General features: G+C 41.9%; 1 protein-coding gene across 2 annotated transcripts in view; it reads right to left on the bottom strand.

Annotated features, from left to right (window-relative positions):
• Positions 1-22,714, bottom strand: part of mamdc2a (MAM domain containing 2a) — a 44,347-nt gene that overhangs the window by 3,429 nt on the left and 18,204 nt on the right. The window contains exons 6-13 of one of the 2 annotated variants that reach the window (XM_018699673.2): positions 12,901-13,157; positions 10,434-10,527; positions 9,401-9,547; positions 8,135-8,400; positions 7,921-8,017; positions 2,459-2,605; positions 1,932-2,191; positions 24-108 (exon numbers count right to left, since the gene is read on the bottom strand). In XM_018699673.2, the coding sequence (XP_018555189.1) occupies positions 24-108; positions 1,932-2,191; positions 2,459-2,605; positions 7,921-8,017; positions 8,135-8,400; positions 9,401-9,547; positions 10,434-10,527; positions 12,901-13,157 (1,353 nt within the window). Of the gene's footprint in view, positions 1-23; positions 109-1,931; positions 2,192-2,458; positions 2,606-6,607; positions 7,043-7,920; positions 8,018-8,134; positions 8,401-9,400; positions 9,548-10,433; positions 10,528-12,900; positions 13,158-22,714 lie in introns of those variants that run through there. The other variant, XM_051075262.1, reaches the window with a different exon arrangement.

A 22,714-nucleotide genomic window follows, 5' to 3' on the forward strand; every position in this document is an offset into this window, starting at 1 on the left:
CAGGTACGATTTTTAGACTATACCTTCACACGGCCCCCTTTTAAAAGAGATGTCATCAATAGCGATATCACTTCGTAGCGATGGGCCCCGGATGGCTTCAAAAATTATCTACAGGAAACACCAATTATGTGATTATGTCAATCATAAACTGTGAAATGTGTGATGTCAGAACAGTGAGTGGGACAAATGTACAATGACCCCGATTTATTACCTAAATTTGTATTCAAATGTTCATTCAAATGTTGACAATATGAATCTCTAAATGTCTGTTTTAAGTTATATAGTTATGTTTGCTATGTGTGGTGGTAAATTCAAACAGGCCATCATTTGTATGATATATATTTAATGCACCTGAGAGTACAAGAGCCAGTTGTTCCAACAAGCAGTTTAAAGCAATGTAATAATCAAAGAATGCCTCTAACACAAAGAGAAAACAGCTCCAGTGTTTGAACAGATGCTGAATAGCTGGTGCAGAAAAAAGATGTGGGCACATTTTTGCTTCAGTGCAACATAAATACTGCTGGAAAATAGTTTGTTACTGAACTTGAGACACCACACTATGAGTTCATGGCCAAGAAAAGAATTTGTACACAGGACCAGGACATGTTTCAGACACAACAGTGTTCATTTCAATCCATACCATTCAATGAGTCAATCAGGTTGAAGTCTGGACTTTGACTGGGCCACTGAAACACCTTGACTCTTTTCTTTTTCAACCATTCTGTTATAGATTTGCTGGTGTGTTTGGGATTATTGTCCTGTTGCATGACCCAGTTTCAGCCAAGCTTAAACTGTCAGACAGATGGCCTCACATTTGACTGTGTGTGGTGCATTATGGCCAAACATCTCCACTTTGATCTCATCTGTCCAAAGGACTCTGCTCCAGAAATCCTGTGGTTTGTTCAGATGCAGCTTTGCAAAATCCTAAGCTGTGCTGCCATGTTCTTTTTAGAGAGAAGAGGCTTTCTCCTGGCAACCCTTCCAAACAAGCCATACTTGTTCAGTGTTCTTCTAATTGTACTATCATGTACTTTAACATTTAACATGCTAACTGAGACCTGTAGAGTCGAAAATGTAACTCTTGGTTTTTTTGCAGTTTCTCCAAGCATTGCATGGCCTGACCTTGGGGTGAATTTGCTGGGACATCCTGGGAAGACTGGCAACTGTAGTGAATGTTTACCACTTGTGAATAATCTTTCTCTGTAGAATGAAAATATTAAGATTGTTTGGAAATGGCCTTATAACCTTTCCCAGATTGATGGGCACAACAAGTGCTTCTCTAAGATCATTGCTGATGTTGCATTGTGCTAACACACACCTGAATACTTCAGACCGGCAAAGTGCCAAAACTCCTTCTTTTATAGAGGTAGACACACTTGCTGATGATCAATTAATCAATGCCTTGATAAGCAGCCACAGTAACGATGTACTTCATTTTTCACACATTACCTCTGCATTTTGGCCTCGTTTTTGTTAAATAAATAATGTTATGGTGTAATAATTGTTCATCTGAGGTTGTATTTACCTCATTTTAAGACCCGCTAAGGACTATTATTATGTATGCATTAAGTAAAACCATAATGTTCAAAAAGTTTGTTCTTTCTATTTCTTTTTTCTTATCTTTTGTGGGTATCACCATTCTAATTACTAAAGGTTACGTTACTTTGGGTTTTATTACTGAAGATACAAACTGTAGAGACATACAAATTTCCTTGCAAAAAAGGGGCCATAATGAACTTGCACAGCAGATAGTTTTGTACTATAAGAACAGCGCTGCTAATTAAAGTTTGTTTTACCACATTACCTGCATAAGCTTGATTAATTTAATGAAGGTTGTGGATAAAATACAATAGAGTCAAAGGAAGCTACTAGGTGTTACTTGGTATCTATCAGTGTTAGGGGCTAGTCTGTCACTCCTATAATTTACATACCTGGTGTCGGGCATCACAGTGGTAGTCCACCATTGCCCTCATCCAGCTGATGCTTTGCTCACCACGCCTTCTCCACAGCAGCGTGACCCGCTCTCTGCTGCCGTGCTGCAGGAGCACGCTCAGTATGCCAGTGCCAGAACCATACATGTGGTAGTAGAATATCAGACACTGAGGGTATGAGGATCCTCGCAGATCAGAGGTCAGCAGGCGAGCTTTGTGACCAGGACGCATGAGTGACGCCTCGATGTACATGAAGTAACCTAGAAGAAGTACACTGTGCATAAAACCATGAATAGCACACTTTAATGGACCTTTAATAATTCCAGTGGAGACTCGTCACTGCAGCTGTAAAAATCCAACACACAAAGAGGAACAGAATACTGTGTAAGTGAGAAAAAAGTGCACTAACATCCATTGTGTAATGACACAAAAACACTTACATCACATCATACACAAAGTTCCATCCAGCCATCACGTGAGGCTATGTGCTCTGAATGAATGAATAAAGTGAATGAAAAACGACTCACCCACCCCTGTGGTATGGTCTCCTCTGGGTCCTGTATAGGAGGTGGGGGTGTATCCTCTGACTCGCAGCCAGCCAGCCTTGTCTCCTTTCTTGTCCTGGATATAGCCACAGACTCCACTTTCAAAGTTACATTGACCTGGGAGGGAGCCTGTAGAACCAACAAACACAGTCAGTGCATAAGTTGAACACTTAAGGCTAGATTTACAAAGAAAATGGCTCAGTCCAGTGTGTGCTACAGATATGATGAAAACTCCAGGTTCATTCTGTGAGAGCCTAGCAGGTTCAGGTCAGTTGTGGGATTTCTATGGAATCATCCTGTTCAGAGAAGAAGCAATATCATAGTGGTTTTTCAGGAGAACATCCGCCGCCTCATCAGGCCCTCCCTACAACCCAGGCGTTGTAGGGAGATTATACAGGCACATGGAGGCCACACACACTACTGAGCCTCATTTTGAATTTCCACTAATATACAAAAATATGTATTTATCAGTGTGTAATCACCTAAAACTAATCATTGTTGTGTTTTTGTTTGCAATTTATATCTACATGGGGTGTAGGTCCTCTTCCAATGAGTCCATCATGTTGCACCGTAGCCATGTAGCCCAGAACGGACAAACCAAACCACCAGGGGCTCTACATAGGGCCTTTCGCATTTTTACATTTACATCACAATCTGTCACAGCCTGTTACATCTCAGCTGTTACCTATAGTTTTACAAACTAACAACTAAATCCATCCATCTGTTATCTCTACTGCTTATTCTTAAGGGAGAGCTGGAGCCTATCCCAGCTGTCATTGGGCAAAAGGCGGGATACACCCTAGACAGATCACCAGTTCATTGCAGGGCTAACATATAAAGACAAACAACCATTCACACTCTCATTCACTATAGGCAGTTCAGAGTCACCAGTTAGCCTGCATATCTTTGGACTGTGGGAGGGATCCAGGGTAGTGAGAGAGAACCCATACAGACACAGGGACAACATGCAAACTCTGGGCAAACAGCGTAACAGTCACCCTAGGGTTACTAGGGTGACTGGGGTTACTAGGGTGACTGTTATGGGGTAGTGGGTTGTTCTGCAGAGTGGGTTAGTGTGGTTGTATAATAATCAATAATAGGTTAGCTTCACTGGCAGAATATAATGAGTGAGCATTATGTGAGCAACCATTGACCATTAGGATAAAATGATAAAGTGATGACATTTTATATCCAATTAGACCTTTGCATTAAATACAATGTCAGCTGTTAGCAAATAGGCTAATATAATGCTATGTTTATGCTAATATTATCCATATGGTTATCCAAACATACACAACAACGTACAAACTGTTGATTAGCATTAGCAGCAGTTTGGTCCCTAGAGAAAAATGGAGTGAGGATAGGTCGAGTGCAGAGGGAGCCGTCAGAGAGCTGCCTTTCTTTGAGGTAGATTGGGAGGCAGAGCCAGTAAAACCGCACAAGTCAAAGGCAAAGACGGGAAAAACTAATGGGTTCTCCTAAGGAAGAGATGGCAGGCCATTTCCCAAATACCCATGTCGCTGGACTATGATTTTCCCCCGGATTTGGGGGCATTACAAAGACAGGATGTGACACTGAAACTGTGGTTTGGATTGAGGGGATTGAGGGGGTAAAACAGAACAGCCCTAGCTGCCTAGATGATGCCAGCCATATAGTAAAGGAGGGTCTTCTGTATCAAAGAAAGGGAAAGACGGAGGCTTTGGCACTTCCACAGCAGTTTCGACACAAGGTCATTCAGTTCCATGGGCAGGTCACATGGCTTTCCAGAAAACTCTGACTAGAATTGGAAGTAATTTAGTTTGGCCGGGGATGTACAACCAAGTGTTGCAGTTCTGTCATTCCTGTGAAACATGTCAGCTTATTTCAGCAAAGGGAGTGATGCATGCCCAGTTACAGTCTTTGCCCATAATTGACACACCATTTGAAAGGATAGGCATGGACATAGTAGGCCCCCTGGAAAAAAGTTCAGCCGGCCACCATTACATTTTGGTGACATGCAACCATGCAACCCGCTATCCTGAGGCTTTCCCTCAAGGCTAGAATGCTTACTACAGCTGTTTTCTAGGGTAGGCATACCAAAAGCAATCCTAACAGATTAAAAAAACGCTGATATTAAGGCACTCTTACAGCAGGTCTATCAACTGTTAGGCGTGAAAGGCATAAAAACCATCCCTTATCACCCCCAGACAGATGGGCTAGTGGAGCACTACAACCAGACTTTGAAAAACATGCTGCGCAAAGTATGTTGCCCACACAGGTGCGGATTGGGATAGGTGGCTACCATACCTGTTGTTCGCATATCGGGAAGTCCCACAGGGTATCAACAGGGTTCTCACCATTTGAACTGTTTTATGGCCGCCAGGTGAGGGGGCCGTTGGAACTCCTCAAAGAACACTGGGAAAGTCCTAAGTCAGGAGCAGAAAATGTGGTGGCTTATGTGGTGAAAATGAGGGAGAGGCTGGAGGAGGATGACAGCGTTTGCTCATGAGAACATGAAGTCTGCACAGCATAACCCAAAGGTCTGGTATGATCGCAAAGCCAGAGAGTGTGTCTTCACTTCAGGCCAGAAGGTACTGTTGCTGTTGCCAACCAGTGACAGTAAATTTCTGGCTAAATGGCATGGGCATTATGATGTGACTAAACGAGTGGGTACGGTCACATATGAGCTATATATGCCGGACAGACTTAAGAAGTACCAGACGTTTTATGTTAAGCTGCTCAAGGAGTTCCAGGCTCGTCCAGAGCCTGCATGTCAGCAGCTGTTAGTGCGAGCTGTGCGGGAGGAAGATACGGATGAAAAATTCTTTCCCACCACCACTGCTACTACTACTACTATAGCAGAGGCTTCAGGAGTGGATTGTTCACATCTGACTCCCACTCAGAGGGCAGAGGTCATACCCCTACTGGACCCAGAACTGTTTAGAGAGACACCAGGGTTCACTTCTCTGGTACAGCACAGGATATGGCTGACAAAGAATGCCCCAGTCCAGGCAGAAGATCTATAGGATTCATGAGCAGTTGATTCCTGTGTTGCAGAAAGAAATTAAGTTGATGTTAGAGATGGGGATAATCGAGGTATCCTGCAGTGAGTGGTGCAGTTCTGTGGTTTTGGTGCCAAAGAAAGATGGATCACTCAGGTTTTGCATAGATTTCAGGTACCTGAGATCATTGGACCTGAGCAAAGGCTACTGGCAGTTAGCTTTGGCACCAGAGGCAAAGGAGCTGACAGCTTTCAGAATGCCATTTGGGATGTACCAGTTTAAGGTGATGCCATTTGGTCTCCAGGGGGCGCCTGCCACGTTCCAGAGGCTGATGGACCATGTACTGCGGGATGTGTCAGACTTCTCGGCGGCATATTTGGATGACATTGTGGTGTTCAGCCAATCCTGGGAGGAGCACAGGGTCCACCTGCAGCAGGTCCTATAGCGAATCAGGGCAGCCGGCCTAACCATCAACCCTCACAAATGTGCTGTGGCCCGAGGGGAGGTGGAGTATCTCGGCTACGTCATTGGACTTGGGAAAATTAGGCTGCGTGGGGATAGGTAGAAGCCATCAATTCTTTCCCTGTTCCAATCACCAAGAAGAAAGTGAAAGGCTTCCTGGGTCTGGTGGGCTGGTACAGGAAGTTCATTGCTCATTTTGCAGATAGATCTGGGGTGCTGAATGATCTGACCAAAGCTTCCTCTCACAACAAGGTGAAATGGACTGAGGAGTGTGACAGAGCCTTTCGGGACCTAAGGGAGGCCATCTGCACTCATTCAGTTCTCGACAGCCCAGATTTTGACAAACCTTTCATCCTGCAAACAGATGCTTCTGGAGTGGGCCTGGGAGCAGTGTTGCTACAGGAGGTGGAAGGAGAGGAGAGACCAGTTGTGTTCCTGAGTCGAAAGCTGTTGGACAGAGAGAGGAGATACTCGACAATGGAAAAGGAGTGTTTGGCGATGAAATGGGCCATCGTTGCCCTCAGATACTACCTACTGGGACAACACTCTGTCTAGAAGGGACACTGGGAGGGGGGAGGAAATGTGACGAAGGGCACTCCTTTACTAGTGACTGACAGCTTTGGCCTTGTAAATATTGTATAGCGGGGGAGATTATGACAATTATACTTGTAACAAATGACTACAAACATTACTGGCGACATTTTGCACTTTATTATACACAGAGCGTTTGTACAGGATATTTGCATATTTGGTAGCAAATATGGATTGGTTACATGGCATATTTATTGAACATGTCACAGTGGTGTTATTAGTTGACCGGCGCTGGGCTCTACCTGGAAGAGAGTGGAGTTCGGTTAGGCTCCGACAACACAGTAATATGTGGTGTTCATAATTGACGAACAATCATCCAGTTAAGTTCTTTGTGGTGTACTGTACACTTAGCTGCTGTGGGTAAAAGTGTCGTAAATGATGTGTCTATTATAGTGCAGGAAGGTAGTCAATACAAAGGAATTGTTATGGAAACACTTACCGGTCCGGTTTTGTGTCTGCTCCCGGGTGTTCGGCCAAAAGAAGTCCCTGGGGTACGAGCAGGGTAAAGAATGTTCCGGGAGGGACCAAGTGGCTGGATAGGTAGAGAGGATCTGGGCAATTTGTACTTTAAATATATTGGTTGTAATTATGTTTTTGGGGTTTATGTTTGGGGGGAAGTGAATAGCAGGAGGAGCACGATTGCATATGTGGCGACTTTCCAGCCCTTTCACGTCGCCTGAGAGGTAGTGATAGGTCCTGTATGTTGCCGGTACAGAGAAGCACGCTGAGTCCAGGTAAGTTTCAGGATGTTTAAGCTACTACAACGGCTATTTGGAGATACACGCGCGGATCAGATGTAAAACATGCACTGTTTGCATATGTGTATCATAACTGAACAAAAGCGGTCAACAAAAATTACAGCTACCTGACTCTCCTCTCTCCACCCAGTGCAGGTGATTCAGCCCCTAATATAACCTACGACTGCCATCTATGGTGCCCACGTGACCCAAACCCCACATATCACCGTGGCAACCATACGAAACAAATCAAACCCCAAATAATCCCCAGCAAACAATGTGTGGCTCCTACAGTATATATTTCGTTTAAATCCTGAACTACATACGGATAGTGTAATTCCACCTGTAAACAGAAACTGAGCATACCTGTTAATAGTAGGGTGCAATGTAGTCCACCAGGGACACAGTATAAAAGGCGCCAGTTTCCATCTGACTGTGTTGCTGGTAAGGCTGACTACTTCCATTGTTCTACTTGTTTCACTGAGATTTGTAAATAAACTGCATGTTGAGTTCTTTGAATCCTTGTTTGGTCATCATTCACTACTGCAAATCCAGCCACTAAAAGGCCATGTTAACAGTGTGAATGGGTGAATGTGACCTGTAGTGTGAAGCGCTATATAAGTACAGTCAATTTAACAATAGCCATTGGTCTATGTCTTAGTGAGTCTTTTACCTGCTGTGATTTGACAGTCCCCCACACTGACAGTGATGTCATCGATGGCTACCAGACCACATTCCCAGAAATTCTTACAAATGCTGACAAACACTACCTGGGAAATAGAGAAGAATACTGAATACTGCTAATACTTTTTAACCATGTATCTGTTATCATTCTAGACAATTCATTATTCCATCTATTCATCTCTCGTCCAACTAATGCTTCATACCTTGGTAAGCATGGGCTTCATGTAGGTGATCTCCACTTGAGTCCATACAGCCCTGGGAGTGTCAGCCAGGCTCCACACCTTCTCCAGGGCCACGTTGTTCTCATCATAAATGTAAAGAACAAGCGCATTTTCTATTTTTCTAAATCCATGAAGCATGTAGTAGAACCTCAGGCAGTATTTGTAGCTCCCAGGTAAAAAGGGACCATGAAGCCGACCCACATAACCAGGCCTTGAAGTGAAACGAGTGTTTGCCAGGAGGAAACAGCCTAAGAAAGAAAAGACAAAGAATATAATTAAGAATAAGAGTGGTAATGATAGTTCAGCTACAATGGCACATGGGTCATTACACAGCAAACTAATATCTTGCCTGGTTGTAAGCAAAACTACAAGTGGAACAAAATTCAAAACACACATTTCAGTCCAAAACTATGGTGTCACATATAATGTACAGTATTATGACCCAGTTATGACCCAATCTCATAAGTTAGGAGAGCTTTTGTTTCCTGTATTCTCCATGTAATTTGTGAACGAGGTACTAGAACTGAGCAGATGTCTCATCACATTCCAACAAGGACATCTATGACAAACATAACAAAAGTGACCACCATCTTATTGCTGTCCCTGTATTGAAATCTGCCACATCCTACAAACAAATTTGATGAGCGAACGCACATACCTGTACAAAAGGAATGAGGCCAGGCCTGCAAATATTTTGAAGACTGGAAAAATCGGCAACAGATGGTAAAGTAGCGAACTGAAGCCTGATCCTTCTCACTTTAATTTCACTTCTTATCAAACCAGCAATCATATATCCGCAATGTATAATGTAAGACACTCATTATTCCAAAAGCACCTCACTGTTTTAAGACATACAGACCAACTTAAATCATTAACATCTGTGACTCATTATTAACCCTTTAAGCACCTGTTGCTGGATCATCTCCACATTCCCAAACTCTGTATGATGCTAACACTTGGTCCAGGACCAGAACCTCACAAGCTCATTAGGTTCCTGCTGTAGACAAGATGGCAAATACCTTCACCCTCAGTTTAGATTTTTGCTAATTTTAGAGAAGATATGAGGACCAAAAAAAGAATATGTTTACTCTGTGTCATGCCAGTGGTGGTGCTCATCTACAAAAAACACAGAAAATGTTTGTTTAATGTGTCTCACACACACCGGCCATTTAAATTATCCATAAATCTATCTCAGTGTTGCCAATGAGCACTATTACTGTAGGCGCTTTAGTCTGTGCTGTGACTCACCTGTTCCTGTGGTATGGTCTCCTATCCTGTAGGCATTAGGCTTGACCGAAGCTCTGGTCCACACTTTAGACTCTGCTCTCTCCTGGTAGTACAAACACGGGCCATTCTCAAAATCACAGTTGGCTACAGAGGGATCAAAAGTTGGCTCTGGAACATAAAATACAGCATGTCCAAGATGAGCCTGCCTCATTAATGGAGGTCAGTGATGAAAATAGCATCATTGTTCATGTAAAACAGGAACCAGGGGTTAGGGATACAATCCTGCACTAACAGCATTACAGTGTAATGTCTTCCACAGATTTAACACCATGGAAAAAGCACTAAATGTGTACATGGACATATATTTTCATGCTTAGAGGCAGCTGTATAAAGCAGTGTGCAAAACTCTAATTAGTTAATTTAGTCCACATCTGCTAGTACCCAAGGGTCCAGGTAAATTTCATCATCGGAGGGTGTCTGTAGGGCTCTGTGTGAATGTCTGTGGGCTATAAAGTGTATAATGAGAACTATGCATCTGTGGTGTCCGCAGCTGTCCATGTTCACACCCATTTGAGACTGTTGAGTATTTGGTACCTGACTCTAACCGCTGTCTCTACCTCTCTCTTTCTCTAGCTCTCCTCTCTTTTCACTACTTTAGTTTTTCTTCTGGCCTTTTGTCCACCCTCTTACTTTGTCCCTGACTCTGCCCTCTGTCTTTATTGCCCTTTGTTCTCTTCTTCAGCATTTCTTTTCCTCTTTTTCTTTCCTTTGCCTCCCTCCTTCTCAAGTGCCACCCAGACAGCTTGGTGGAGAGAGTTGAGAATCTCTGAGCCTAAACTTCCTAATCCTAACCCAGAGAGCAACATTGTTGGTATACTCTATAGTTCTACTTTTTCATTGTGAGGTGTACATTACAGCCTCTAGTGGCCACAAGTGAGACCTCAGCCTTTGAGCAGACCAACATATTGTTCAGTTTGTCAAGGACTGAGATAGAGAACAGTCTGTGAGCGTGGTACAGCCTATACCTTCCTCAAATCCAGATCTCTCCCCTCACCTGTGTCAGTGTGGCAGAATTCAGGGGAAAAGGAGATGTCATCTATGGCCACGTATCCACCTCTGGCACTGTTAAAAGCCACTTCAAACACAACCTGGTAACAGACAACAGCAACCACTCACAGATGGGTAATGAGCAATGTATGACTTAGACCTATTAATCCCGAGTATGTGCTCTGTGATTTGTTAAAGACATGTTATGAAGTATGATGACTAATACTGATAGATGAGGCAGCTGTAGAAGCCAGACAGTGACATCAGTGTACTGTAGGGTAGATTCAGGAACATGGGGCAGTCAGTGGAGTGCTGCTTGATGGAAAAGATCTGTACAAGTCTTGGCTTGACTATACAGAGGAACTGACCCAGTTAGTAATGTTACGCAAGCTTCTTTCCACAGCGACAGCAGCAGGCTGTGGGAGGTGTTCTGGCTGAAAGCACAAGGAAACCAAAGGAAGGGAAGTGCAGTGGAAAGCTACAGGGGAGTGGGTGTATGTGAATGTCTGTCTACTACGCTGCACACATCATAGCAGAAACAACAATGAGAAAGAAGTACCAAAAGTTTTTTCTTTCATGATATTGGGAAAAGTGTGTTTTTTCTGCAGCATGAGATGAGAAAGAGATTAAATGAATAAATGAGCTCAAGGGGAACAAGATGCTCAAAGCAATATTTTCCTGTACACCAGTGGATCTGTCTGAAAAGCACACTGGACTAATAACACAGTATCCCATGAAATAAGTTCATTACAAAGAAAAAGAGAGGGGGTTAGACCCAAACATTTCTTACAAACCAAGTAAGCAGAAACTTGTGAAAGTTGATAGTAGGACACAGCTAATTTACAATACTGTTGAGTTGGAACGAGAGAGTAATTCCAGCAAAGCTGCAGCCAGGGTTAAATGATTTTGTGACAGTGATTTGACAAAGTGCAACTTCAAATCCCAACAATCAATTTCTTTTATAATTTACATAATTTGTTAAAGTGTCAGTGTTAAAGGTGAAACTTTTAACCACAATCATTGTTTTCTCTGCATTCATGTGGATGTTACTTTGACTTGTACCGCCTACCTTAACATTGCTGCAGACCACATACACATGTTCATGGCAATGGTATTCCCTGACAGCAGTGGCCTCTTTCAGCAAGGTAATGTGCCCTGACACGCTGCTAAAATTATAATAAAGAAATACAACAAAAACTTCAAGGTGTTGACTTGGCCTCTAAATTTCCCAGAGCTCAATCTGATCGAGCATCTGTGGGATGTGTTGGAAGAACAAGTTCATTCCATGGAGGCCCTACCTTGCAAATTTAGATTTGATGCTAATGTCTTGGGGTCTGATACCACAGGACACCTTCAGAAGTCTTCTTGAGTCCATGTCTTGATGGTCAGAGCTGCTTTGGGGGCATGAGGAGGACTTCCACAATATTAGGCAGGTGGTTTTAATGCTGTGGCTGATCAGTGTACATTTTCTTATTTGTGATTTTTAAGAAACAATATTTCTTCTCCGTTGGCCTCAGTTAAATGTGAAGATCTACCCTTAAGAAGGTCTTGAGTATCTGTAAACCAGGCAGTATAATCAAACATAACCAGCTGTTCACAAGAGTCCACTGTATTCTGAATCCAAACAAGTGCAAGTGCAATTCATAAAAGCATAAGATGCTTAAGGTACAAAACTTGGTTTGTCATGCTCCACTGAGGCTCTGTGCAATACTTGGTGCCAAATGGCCACTATATGGCCCTTTTGTTACAAAATACTAAAATATGCAAAAATAGTTTTTCCAAACCACTATTAGGCTGTGAGTGCAATCTGCATGAAACTTTGCACGTATCACCTATGTCTTCTTGTTAGCGGCTGTGGCTCAGGAGGTAGAGTGGTTGCTCACCAAGCAGAGGGTTGGTGGTGTGATCCTCCAGCTTCTCTAGTCTACACACCGAAGTATCCTTGGGCAAGACAATGAACCCAAAATCACCCCTGATGTGTCAGCGGTGTATGAATGTGTGTGTTAGAGCACTTAGCACTTACTTGCATGTATAGAATAAGTGCTGTATGAATGTGTGTGTGAATGGGTGAATGTGTCCCGTAGTGTGAAGCGCTTTGACTGGTCAATCTGACTAGAAAAGCACTATAAAAGTACAAGTCCATTTACCATTATGACAAGCTATTAAAAGAGTTTTGACACAAAAATTGAAAAGTACAAAGGAGACATGGCAATCACTGAGGATGAGAAGTGTCCAGTGTTCCACACTCAATTTCTTGACCATTTTGATTTCAACATCCTGGTGTTTATGCTGCACTGCATATTTTCATACAGCAAGTACAAATGAGGAAGTACACAAATGGCGATGTACCATATGTAACATAATGTAATCGCGTTAGAAAAACAAATTGTAATTATATATATATATATATGTTGTTTTCATTTCAATCAAAACATCTTCTCACTAAAATTGCACATGCTAGCTCCAGTACTGACCTCCACTGGGTGTGGGGCCTTGACGTCAACGCTGACCAGAGTCCAGCCAGCAGTAGTGTACATCTCTGGCCTCCAGATCTCCTCATAGTGGCCCAGCTGGTCTCTGGTAAAAAGTGAGAAGATGTTTCCCCTCTCCTGGTCTCGTTGGTAATAGAAGGAGAGGCAGCCAGCCATGGGCACCGTGGTTAAGGGTGAGGTCAGCTTGGCCACTTCCTGGAAGTGCTTGGCATACACAGAGTCCACATACATGTAGTGGCCTAGAGCAGTAGAAGATAAAGATGAGCTGAAGGTACATGGTTATAGGCTGATACAGACACATTTCTAGGATGTGAGAGGTTGTCACAAGACTGTGCATGTGAAAAAAATGTTACTACTAGATTGTTTTGATTACTTTTGATTGCTCATGTATAGTGATTCACACACTTACACCTCCATTAGTGTTCTGTTTTCTTTACATGCTGCAATGAACACTATGTTGTTGCTTTTAAGTATATAAAGCAGAGATGGATAACCCAAGCCACAGAGGTCAAAACCAGCAGTTCTTCATTCTAACCAAACAGTACAGCAGCTGATTTCACCAGCCAGCACACCTCCCTGATTACAGGCTCTGCCTCAAGAACCATCAATCCAAGAAAACTGACAAACTACAGAGTCTTGGTCTCTGAAACTTCTTATGTAGCTGGATCCAGGATGTCTTCAACCATAGACCATGAACTGTTAGAAGTGGGAATATTGTGTGATCCGCATAATACACAAAGTGGCTGATAAGTATATGCCCAGAAGTAAATTTCTGGTTAAAGCAAAAAGAGTCCCTTGACTAGATGGACAGAAAGCTTTAATGGCTCAGGCAGACAGGATGAAAAAGGTGGCAATTAAAACCGATGATGCAGCTGAATGGAACTCATACTGTCAGGTGAATAATCAGTTACTAAAATTAAGGAAAAATATGATGTTGTTAATTTTTTTATGAAATTAATATTATTATTTATTTTTAAAAAGTAGTAAAAGTTAAAAGTAGAAAAATACTTTCAGCCAGCTAATGTTGGATTGGTACAGCTGAAGGGAGGGAGTGAGAGGGGTCCTGTATGATCAAAGTGGCCTTCCTAGTAACTGACCAGCACAGAAAGTTGTGTTTGAACTGAACCTGTTATCTTACTGACCCGTCTGATCATCTGAGAAAGATGTCAGAGTCTTGTGTTTAATAGTGAGGTTATTATACCAGAATGAAAGGTAAGAACAGAATCAATGAGTGACCTGTAAACCAACTGACATTAAAACCCCTTAGCTTCCTCAGTAGGTGCAGTTGTTGTTGAGCTTTCTTGTATATTGAGTCAGAATGTTTAGAAAATGACAAATAGATGTATATCTCCATTCCAATATATCTAAATGACTCAACCTGCTTGACCAGCAGGCAGAATGGAAAGAGTGGTGTTTGATCAAATTTCACACTTTTTTCTGTAAAAAATCTTAACTTTGAATTCCAACATGCCTATAAGAGGGTCATTCTACCAGTACAGCTTCAGTGCAGAAGACTGATCAGTAGTTGAATGATATAGACAGGAACAGAATGGTTGGTGCTGTTGATGCCTGTGCTACATCAGAGCTAATAGACCATGAAATACTCTTCATGAAGCTTGCTGCTTATGGTTTTCATTTTACTGCCCTTGACTGGATAAGAAACCACCTAACTGGCAGAATGCTCTTTTTATGATCTTTTTATGAATCAGGTAGGTTAGAGTATAGCTGATGATGCTAATGTGTACACTCTGTTAACTAGTATTGATGATTTAAACAATACATTGAAGAATTAACTAAAATGTATTTTTAACTGGGTAGACAAAAACTACTCAGCTATAAATGTGTCCAAGACAAAATGCACCATCATGCTTGATAAGCACATGTCCTGGAAAGTCACAATGATGCAACTGTAAAAATGGCAAGTGGGGAGTCTATAAGAGGGGGCTCCTTATATCTTAGTCCAATAGCACTTTGAAGGTAATATAAGCCATAGCATTGTTTCATGTTGACTACTAATAAGTAATCTTCAACCAGAAAGAGCTGTAACATCTTCAGTTAGTGGAGAATAGAGCAGCGTGATTAGCACTCAGGCTGTTACTCAGGCAGAACAAGCAGAGAAGAAAAAACACTGATTTCACATGGCTGAAGGTTGAAGATAGGTTCAGGTTATCTAATAAAACATTAGTTTTCTGGAACTACACACAGTTATCAAACAAGTCAGGTGATGAAGGGTCACATTACACTGTCCCAACCAAAGACTAATGGAATAGTTTGCCATGCATTATGTCGAGAATTTACAACAAAAAGCTTTAAGAAGCAGTTAAAGAGGTTCTTGAAAACTGGCATGAAAATATTATTATTAATTGATTATTATTAATATGGATGTTTAGATGAATTGAGATTGTTCCCGTTGTTACGTGTTGTTTTAACTGTCACTACATTTCAGTGAGTCTGTTTTTTTTGTTTTGTCTATATGTGGTTTTGACTGCAATCTTCAACGCAGTCTTTGTGTTGTAATTTGTATTGTTTAATGTTTATTGTATGAATGTAATGTGGTAAAGTGATGTCAATTAAATGGGATTTCAGTGGGATCTGACCTGCTTCAAGAATCACAACAATGCTGCGGTGCTGGAAACAGTGTATAATTCAAGACCCTGGGCTTTGTGTGACAATATTTTTGCACTTTTATCTTAAACACTTCTTACTGTGTGTACTAAGTGCACAAACTTGTCAAATAACTGCTGCTGATGAATGTCATCTGTTCATGAGACACAAACATTTATGAGATTTGATCACTACTACAACAGACAAACCCAAACTTCTGTATTAGGCTACTGTGCCTGTTCTGCTCCATTTGAGGGAAAGTTTCTTTCACAAAACACAACCACAGTAGAAATAAATAATTCCATGGATAGTGATATTAGGGAATCAAAAACATATTACTATAATGCTTGGTCATCACAGAGTTGTGATTGAAACAAAGGAGGAATATTTGACATGAAAGAGAAAATGTGTCTTGCGAAAGACAAATGGTAAGTGGTGCATGACTTAGATGGAAGGCAGTCAAGTTGAATTGGCACATAGAGATGAACAACAGAATACATAACATTACGGCTGCATGATAAATCGTTAAAAAATCGTGATCTCGATTCACATCTAAACGTGGTCTCATTTCTAAATGACAACGATTCTTCTGTATTTTATTTCACAAGATCACAAACCGACGCTCCTCTTTTCCTCTCAAGAGTTTCACAAGTGCACCCAAACACACCTTGTCGCTGCCCTCTCTCTCAACCTATGACAAAGCACCTTTTACATCACATGATTCAGTGGAGGTGGGAGCCCACCTGCAATTGAAAGAGTTTTCGAAAAAGAAAGCAGCGCAGAGTGAGTGCAACACAAAAGACAGGGAAAGTGTGTGGTAAGAAGGGATAAGTACAAAATGAATGGAGATGAAAGCCCAAGTGGTAGTGACGAGAATCATCCAACTGCCCAAACCGAACTCGAGATGAAAAAAGGTTCACATTCAGTGGTGTGGAAATATTTTAGATTTAGGCAAGAAATTGAGAATCAGTCTGAAGTGCATTGCAAGGTGTATTTTGCCCTCATAACAGCACCACAAGGCAACACCACAAATCTTCACAAGCACCTTAAACGTCACCATAAATCCAACAATCCCTGTTGCCCGACAACACAGACGACTATAACCGGTGCTCCAGTTTTACTGGTGATCCTGTTAACTGGTGATATTTGTTTACGTTTTCGCTAGCTGTGCTCCAGATGTTGCTAACATGTTCTTGGTTGCAGATTCGTCATTTTCAGGAGTCGCCGCTTACCGTGTGTCTGTGAAGTGTAAGGAGATATCGAAGACCTCGGTGAGAACAGAACCTTTTCCAGTTAATGTAAAAAGCACATCCCTGTCAAAATCACTTGTAGACCAGAACACAAGACATAGTGAAAAAAAAAAGTAAATAATTGCAACGGGGTTCGAAACGATACTCTCGGTCATATAAGACATAATGTATGTGTAGCACCTTTGCCGTTACGCCACGGACCTGACCGACAAGTTCTGTGTGTTACCCATATAAATCTTGGTCACATTGCCAGCTGTTAAACACTCGTCACTGATTTCAGAGAACACGCCCATGTCAACTGGTGAGAGTCACAACTCAACATAAGCAATCACTGCCTATTCAATAAGGAACTTCAAAAACAAACGATGGTCTTATCAGGCCTGGCGAAACCACAATGTTACCGTGCCCACCTCGACGCTAAAGTGCATTTGATTTTTGTAAGCAACAAGGTGGAATTTAATGTGTTACAGTATGTAAGGTAAGCGACTGTGCTTTTCACCAGATATGTGTTGCTGGATTTCTTAGTCCTCCATATATCCTCAATTTATTTCTTGCTAAAGTTTGAAAGAGGTAGTGGATGTTCTCGTTGATGAGGTGGGGACCAGCCGTTCAAGAACAGGAATAGCACAAAAGCTCACCAAAGACCTTGTGATGTAAGTGATTGTCTGTTTAATGTTGGAAATAACATGACGATCTGTAGTCAATACATGATTTGTCTGCACTTTGTCGGATGTGTGGTGAGACAAGACACACGTGCAACGGAGGACTTGCAGTTGTTTCACGTCTTTGGGAACTGACATATCTGTGTTTTTTTTTTTGTTTGTTTTTTTAGAAGGATTGTCTTCTCTGTACAATTGAGTCCATGCTTTGTGGAGTGTACTGTTGTTGGTGAAGCACATGTTCACAAGATGTTTATTGCCCTGAATTTGAAGGAGGAAATAAAAGCGTCCTATGTCAAACTATGCCTATGTATGTTTAATCCGTGATGGCGTATCTCATGTTAGAATGGGCACAACCAAGGGCACAACCAATCACTGTTCAACCAATCACACTGGGAGGCAAAGACTATATATACAGCTCTTTTAGCAGTCTTGATTTGTCTTGATTAGCGAGTTAGGAGATTGATAGAGAGAAAGAAGGAGACACATATATAAATATATATATATATATATATATATATCACCTATCCCTTAGGCTCTACAGCCAAAGGCTGTTTTGTTATTAGACAAAGATGTGAATGTTAATATACATATGGTGGGCAGCTTCACTACAAGCTGGGGGAGCACCTGGCAAAAGTGTTTTTGTCATTCCATGCAAGTAAGCATGGAGGACATTGTGGAATGGAAAAAACGGTGGATGCCATTGCTCTGAGGCATTTCTGGCCTGGATGGAAAGTGACATACAAAAATGGCTGAGCTTCAGCCACATTTGTAAGTGATCTCTGTATATTCCAGTGAAACACAATTTCATGAATCTTCTTATTCACTTGGGCCTTCAATTTTTGTAGATACTGGAGTATCCTGAATCCCAGACCAGAAGAAATGCACTTAAAATGAAGAAGGCCTACATCCCAATTGAGGTGAATACATTGAAATACAACCTCTAAAAGCAACCAAAAAAGAAAGGACACATTTCCGTAACATGCCCTCTTTCCTCAGATAGCTGAACCACTTGAGCTTGTGGGGATGGATTTGGTAGGAAAACTGACTCCCACAAAACAGGACCATCACTACAGTTGCGTAATGGTTGATTATTTTACCAAATGGACAGAGGCCTATCCGCTGAGGACCAAAAGTTTATGTTCGCCTTACCATCCCCAGACGAATGGCTTGGTGGAGAAAATGAATGGCACTATTCAACAGTATTATGAACGTCTATTTTCTATGTCTGTGTGTTTTAATTACCTTGCAATCTTTTAAGTCACTATGTTGTGTATGTATGTATGACCTTACAGGACTTTAACTAAATTGGTGGGTGGGGAAACCCAGCACTTGGGACACCAAAAACCAACACTATTTGCCTTGAGGACAAAAAAAACAACTCACCACCAGGTTTTCTCCATATTTTTTGATGTTTGGTCAGGAGGCCAGATATCCCATAAGAGTATGAGGTATTAAGCAAAGCACAATACATGTATTGTGTGTAGGAAATACTGTTTGACTGCATAGCTTCTCCAAGTCGGCTATATGATGTGTTGACATTATGTCACTGTATGTCTTTATGCCCTCAGGTGACTGACGAACATGTGGAGGCAGTAGTGGGCAGAGAATCAACTTCTGCAGGTGTAGAGAACCCCCCCATCCACTGCACTACTGCAAAAGACAACATGGAGAAAGTAACAGCAATGGTGAAGCGGAAGTGGGAGGACATTGGCCAGGATGACAGCTTCAGAGTGGGTGACAAAGTATTAAGGCAAAATGTCAGGCAAGAGCAGAGAAAAGGGGGTAAAATGGAGAGCTCATTGCTGGGCCCTTTCACCATCATTAAAATAGAAGGGAAAAGCGCTGACTTGGTCACCAAAAAATGCAAGACAGTTCACACAGTAAACATCGACCAGCTCTGTAAACACATAGACAAAGCACCACGTTTACCTCACAAATGGCCAGCTACTTCCCCATTCACCATTTCCCTGTCTCCCGATCACTTATCACCAATTCAAATTCCAAGTTTGTGAAATACTACATAAGAGGAATTAATGGGATAAACCTAATTCCATAATTCAGTGTCATTGTATTATATTGCATAATTCCAGGTGAACCCAACCGAATATGATGTGATGGTGGGAGCAATTTGTGATCAACACCACTGGACACTGACCGTAAGGTATCTTGGATCTTGTATCTTGTCAGATTACATGTAACTCAGTGCTGGTTCATTAGTTCCTAATGTTTCTCTTTATACATTGTCTAGGCAATGTATCCACAACAAAGGCAATCGAGTGCACACTGTGCTCAGGGTGGTTTCACTGGGACTGTGTGGGACAGCCACTTGTAGAAGGGGACTACTTTTGCCCTGTGTGTGTTTAGGTTTCGCCTACAAAAAATAAAGCTACCCTTGTCAAACCATTCTCTGTTGGAGTTTATTCACTGACTGTTTGGATTGTGTATACTGAAAAAAATGCAGTTTATTGTATTCTGAACAACCACTTGATAATCTGGTCTCCACCACATCTTTTACATTGGTTAGAACTTTGATCTCTGACATAACAGATTTATTTCAAATTATTGTCACAGAAATTAATATGATCAACAAAAACCCAATGCACTTTAGCGTCGAGGTGGGCACAGTAACATTGTGGTTTCGCCAGGCCTGATAAGATTATCATTTGTTTTTGAAGCTCCTTATTGAATAGGCAGTGATCGCTTATGTTGAGTTGTGACTCTCACCAGTTGACATGAGCGTGTTCCCTGAAATCAGTGACGAGTGTTTAACAGCTGGTAATGTGACCAAGATTTATACGGGTAACACACAGAACTTGTCGGTCAGGTCCGTGGCATAACGGCAAAGGCGCCACACATATGTCTTATATGACAGAGAGTATTGTTTCAACCCCCGTCGCAATTATTTACTTTCTTTTTTTCACTGTGTGTTGTGTTCTGGTCTACAAGTGATTTTGACAGGGATGTGCTTTTTACATTAACTGGAAAAGGTTCCAGTCTCACCAAGGTCTTCGATATCTCCTTACACTTCACAGATACACGGTAAGCGGTGACTCCTGAAAATGATGAATCTGCGACGGCAAACTTCTCAGCAACATCTGGAGCACAGCTAGCGAAAACGTAAACAAATATTACCAGTTAACAGGATCAACAGTTAAACTGGAGCACCGGAACCCTGCACAACGCAACACCCTATCTAGCAAACTCATGCAAAAGGAGATAACAGCGGCTACTGCTTTCCACCTAGCCAAAGATATGGTCCCTATAAACCCTGTGCAACACGAGGGATTTCGGAAAATGATCAACACCTTAGACAAACGCTACACAATACCCTCCCACAACTATTTTTCAAATGTTGCACTACCTACTATGTACAGCAAGCAGCAGGCAATAATTGAGGCAGAATTGCGGGAAGTAGATCATTTCTCATCAATGTCTGATTTATGGTCCAGCCGGACCATGGAACTGTATTTGAGTCTGACAGTTCATTTTATACTGATTTCATCTACTGAAAAGCAGGTGCCTACAGACTGCTTTTTTCCCTGAGGATTACAGGGGCAAGGCACTAGCACAGGGATTAAAGGATGCCCTCGCATCTTGGAGTTTGGAACAGGAGAAAATGATGTGCATAACAACATGGACAAAACATAGTGAAGGTGATCTCCATCAACGATTGGACCAGGCTCCATTGTTTTGGCCACAGGCTACATCTGGCTATAGGTGAGCTCGTTTATAAAGTCATTCTATACGTATATAAGTCAGCTGAATGTTTTAATACAGCTACAATGATACTTTAACTACAGCACATAATAACAACAACAACAATAATGATAATAATAATAATAATTAAAGCTGCAAGCAACGTTGAATGGGCCCTCGCACCCTCCCCTCTCTTCAGGTCGTACGACACAGTTCTGCAACTGAGTGACTACCAGACACAGAGGGAATGAGTCAGAAGTCCCTTACTGCCCCCATCAGGTGGTGCTATGACTATACTTGAATGTACATATACCATGTATATGTGTTCAGGCCATGACAGTTAGCAAACACGTGAAGTTTGGGGCCGATTGAACAGTGCATGCTTCGCCATTAACTTACTGTTTAATGGCGAAGCATCGAAATTCGCCATGGCGACTCAGCAAGGGCGTCCCATGAAGACTCAAAGTTTTCACAGTATAGCACTATTATGATCTAAATGCGTGTCTGACCACATTTGAGTTGAATCACATGAACCTACTTAGACAATACACATTTCCTGTTGCCAATAGGTGGCACTATCATTAAATCTGTATATTGGCATGTAGATGTGTTCAGACCATGACAGTTAGCATACATGTGAAGTTTGGGGCAGATTGGACAGTGCATGCGGGAGTTACAACAACATTTACGGGTGAACCATCGAAATATATATATATATATCTATATATATATAGATATATATATATAGATATATATATATATATATAATATAGACCACTTCAAATTTTTCTGAAATCAGCATCTCTACATGTTTGACAGCCATTCCATTCTAGTGTCTGTTGATTTCCAACACAAGCACACCTCATTCTACTTAATGTAAGTATTGATTAGGTGATCACCTGAACCAAATCTTGTTTAACAAGTATAAAAGCCACTGCTGTGGTCATCACTATCCCCCTGCAATAGGACAGCTGGATGGCAAAAACAGTGCTACTAGTACCTCAAAAGTAATTGAAATAAAGAATTTCGAAACAGGCTGCTAGGGGCAGTGCTCAAGTTGTGTAGAGCAAGAAAAAAGCCCTTCATCAATGAGAAGCAAAGAAGAGCCAGGCTGAGGTTTGCAAAAGACCATAAGGATTGGACCATAGAGGACTGGAGTAAGGTCATCTTCTCTGATGCGTCCAATTTTCAGCTTTGCCCAACACCTGGTCGTCTAATGGTTAGACGGAGACCTGGAGAGGCCTACAAGCCACAGTGTCTCGCACCCACTGTGAAATTTGGTGGAGGATCGGTGATGATCTGGGGGTGCTTCAGAAAGGCTGGACTTGGGCAGATTCGTCTTTGCGAAGGATGCATGAATCAAGTCACGTACAAGGTTATCCTTGAAGAAAACTTCTACTTCTGCTCTGACAATGTTCCCCAACTCTGAGGACTGGTTTTTCCAGCAGGACAATGCACCATGCCACACAGCTAGGTCAGTCAAGGTGTGGATGAAGGACCACCAGATAAAGACCCTGTCATGGCCAGCCCAATCTCCAGACCTGAACTCCATTGAAAACCTCTGGAATGTGATCAAGAGGAAGA

Source organism: Lates calcarifer, linkage group LG13 (genome assembly GCF_001640805.2).
Source record: "Lates calcarifer isolate ASB-BC8 linkage group LG13, TLL_Latcal_v3, whole genome shotgun sequence".
Lineage (NCBI taxonomy): Eukaryota > Metazoa > Chordata > Actinopteri > Centropomidae > Lates > Lates calcarifer.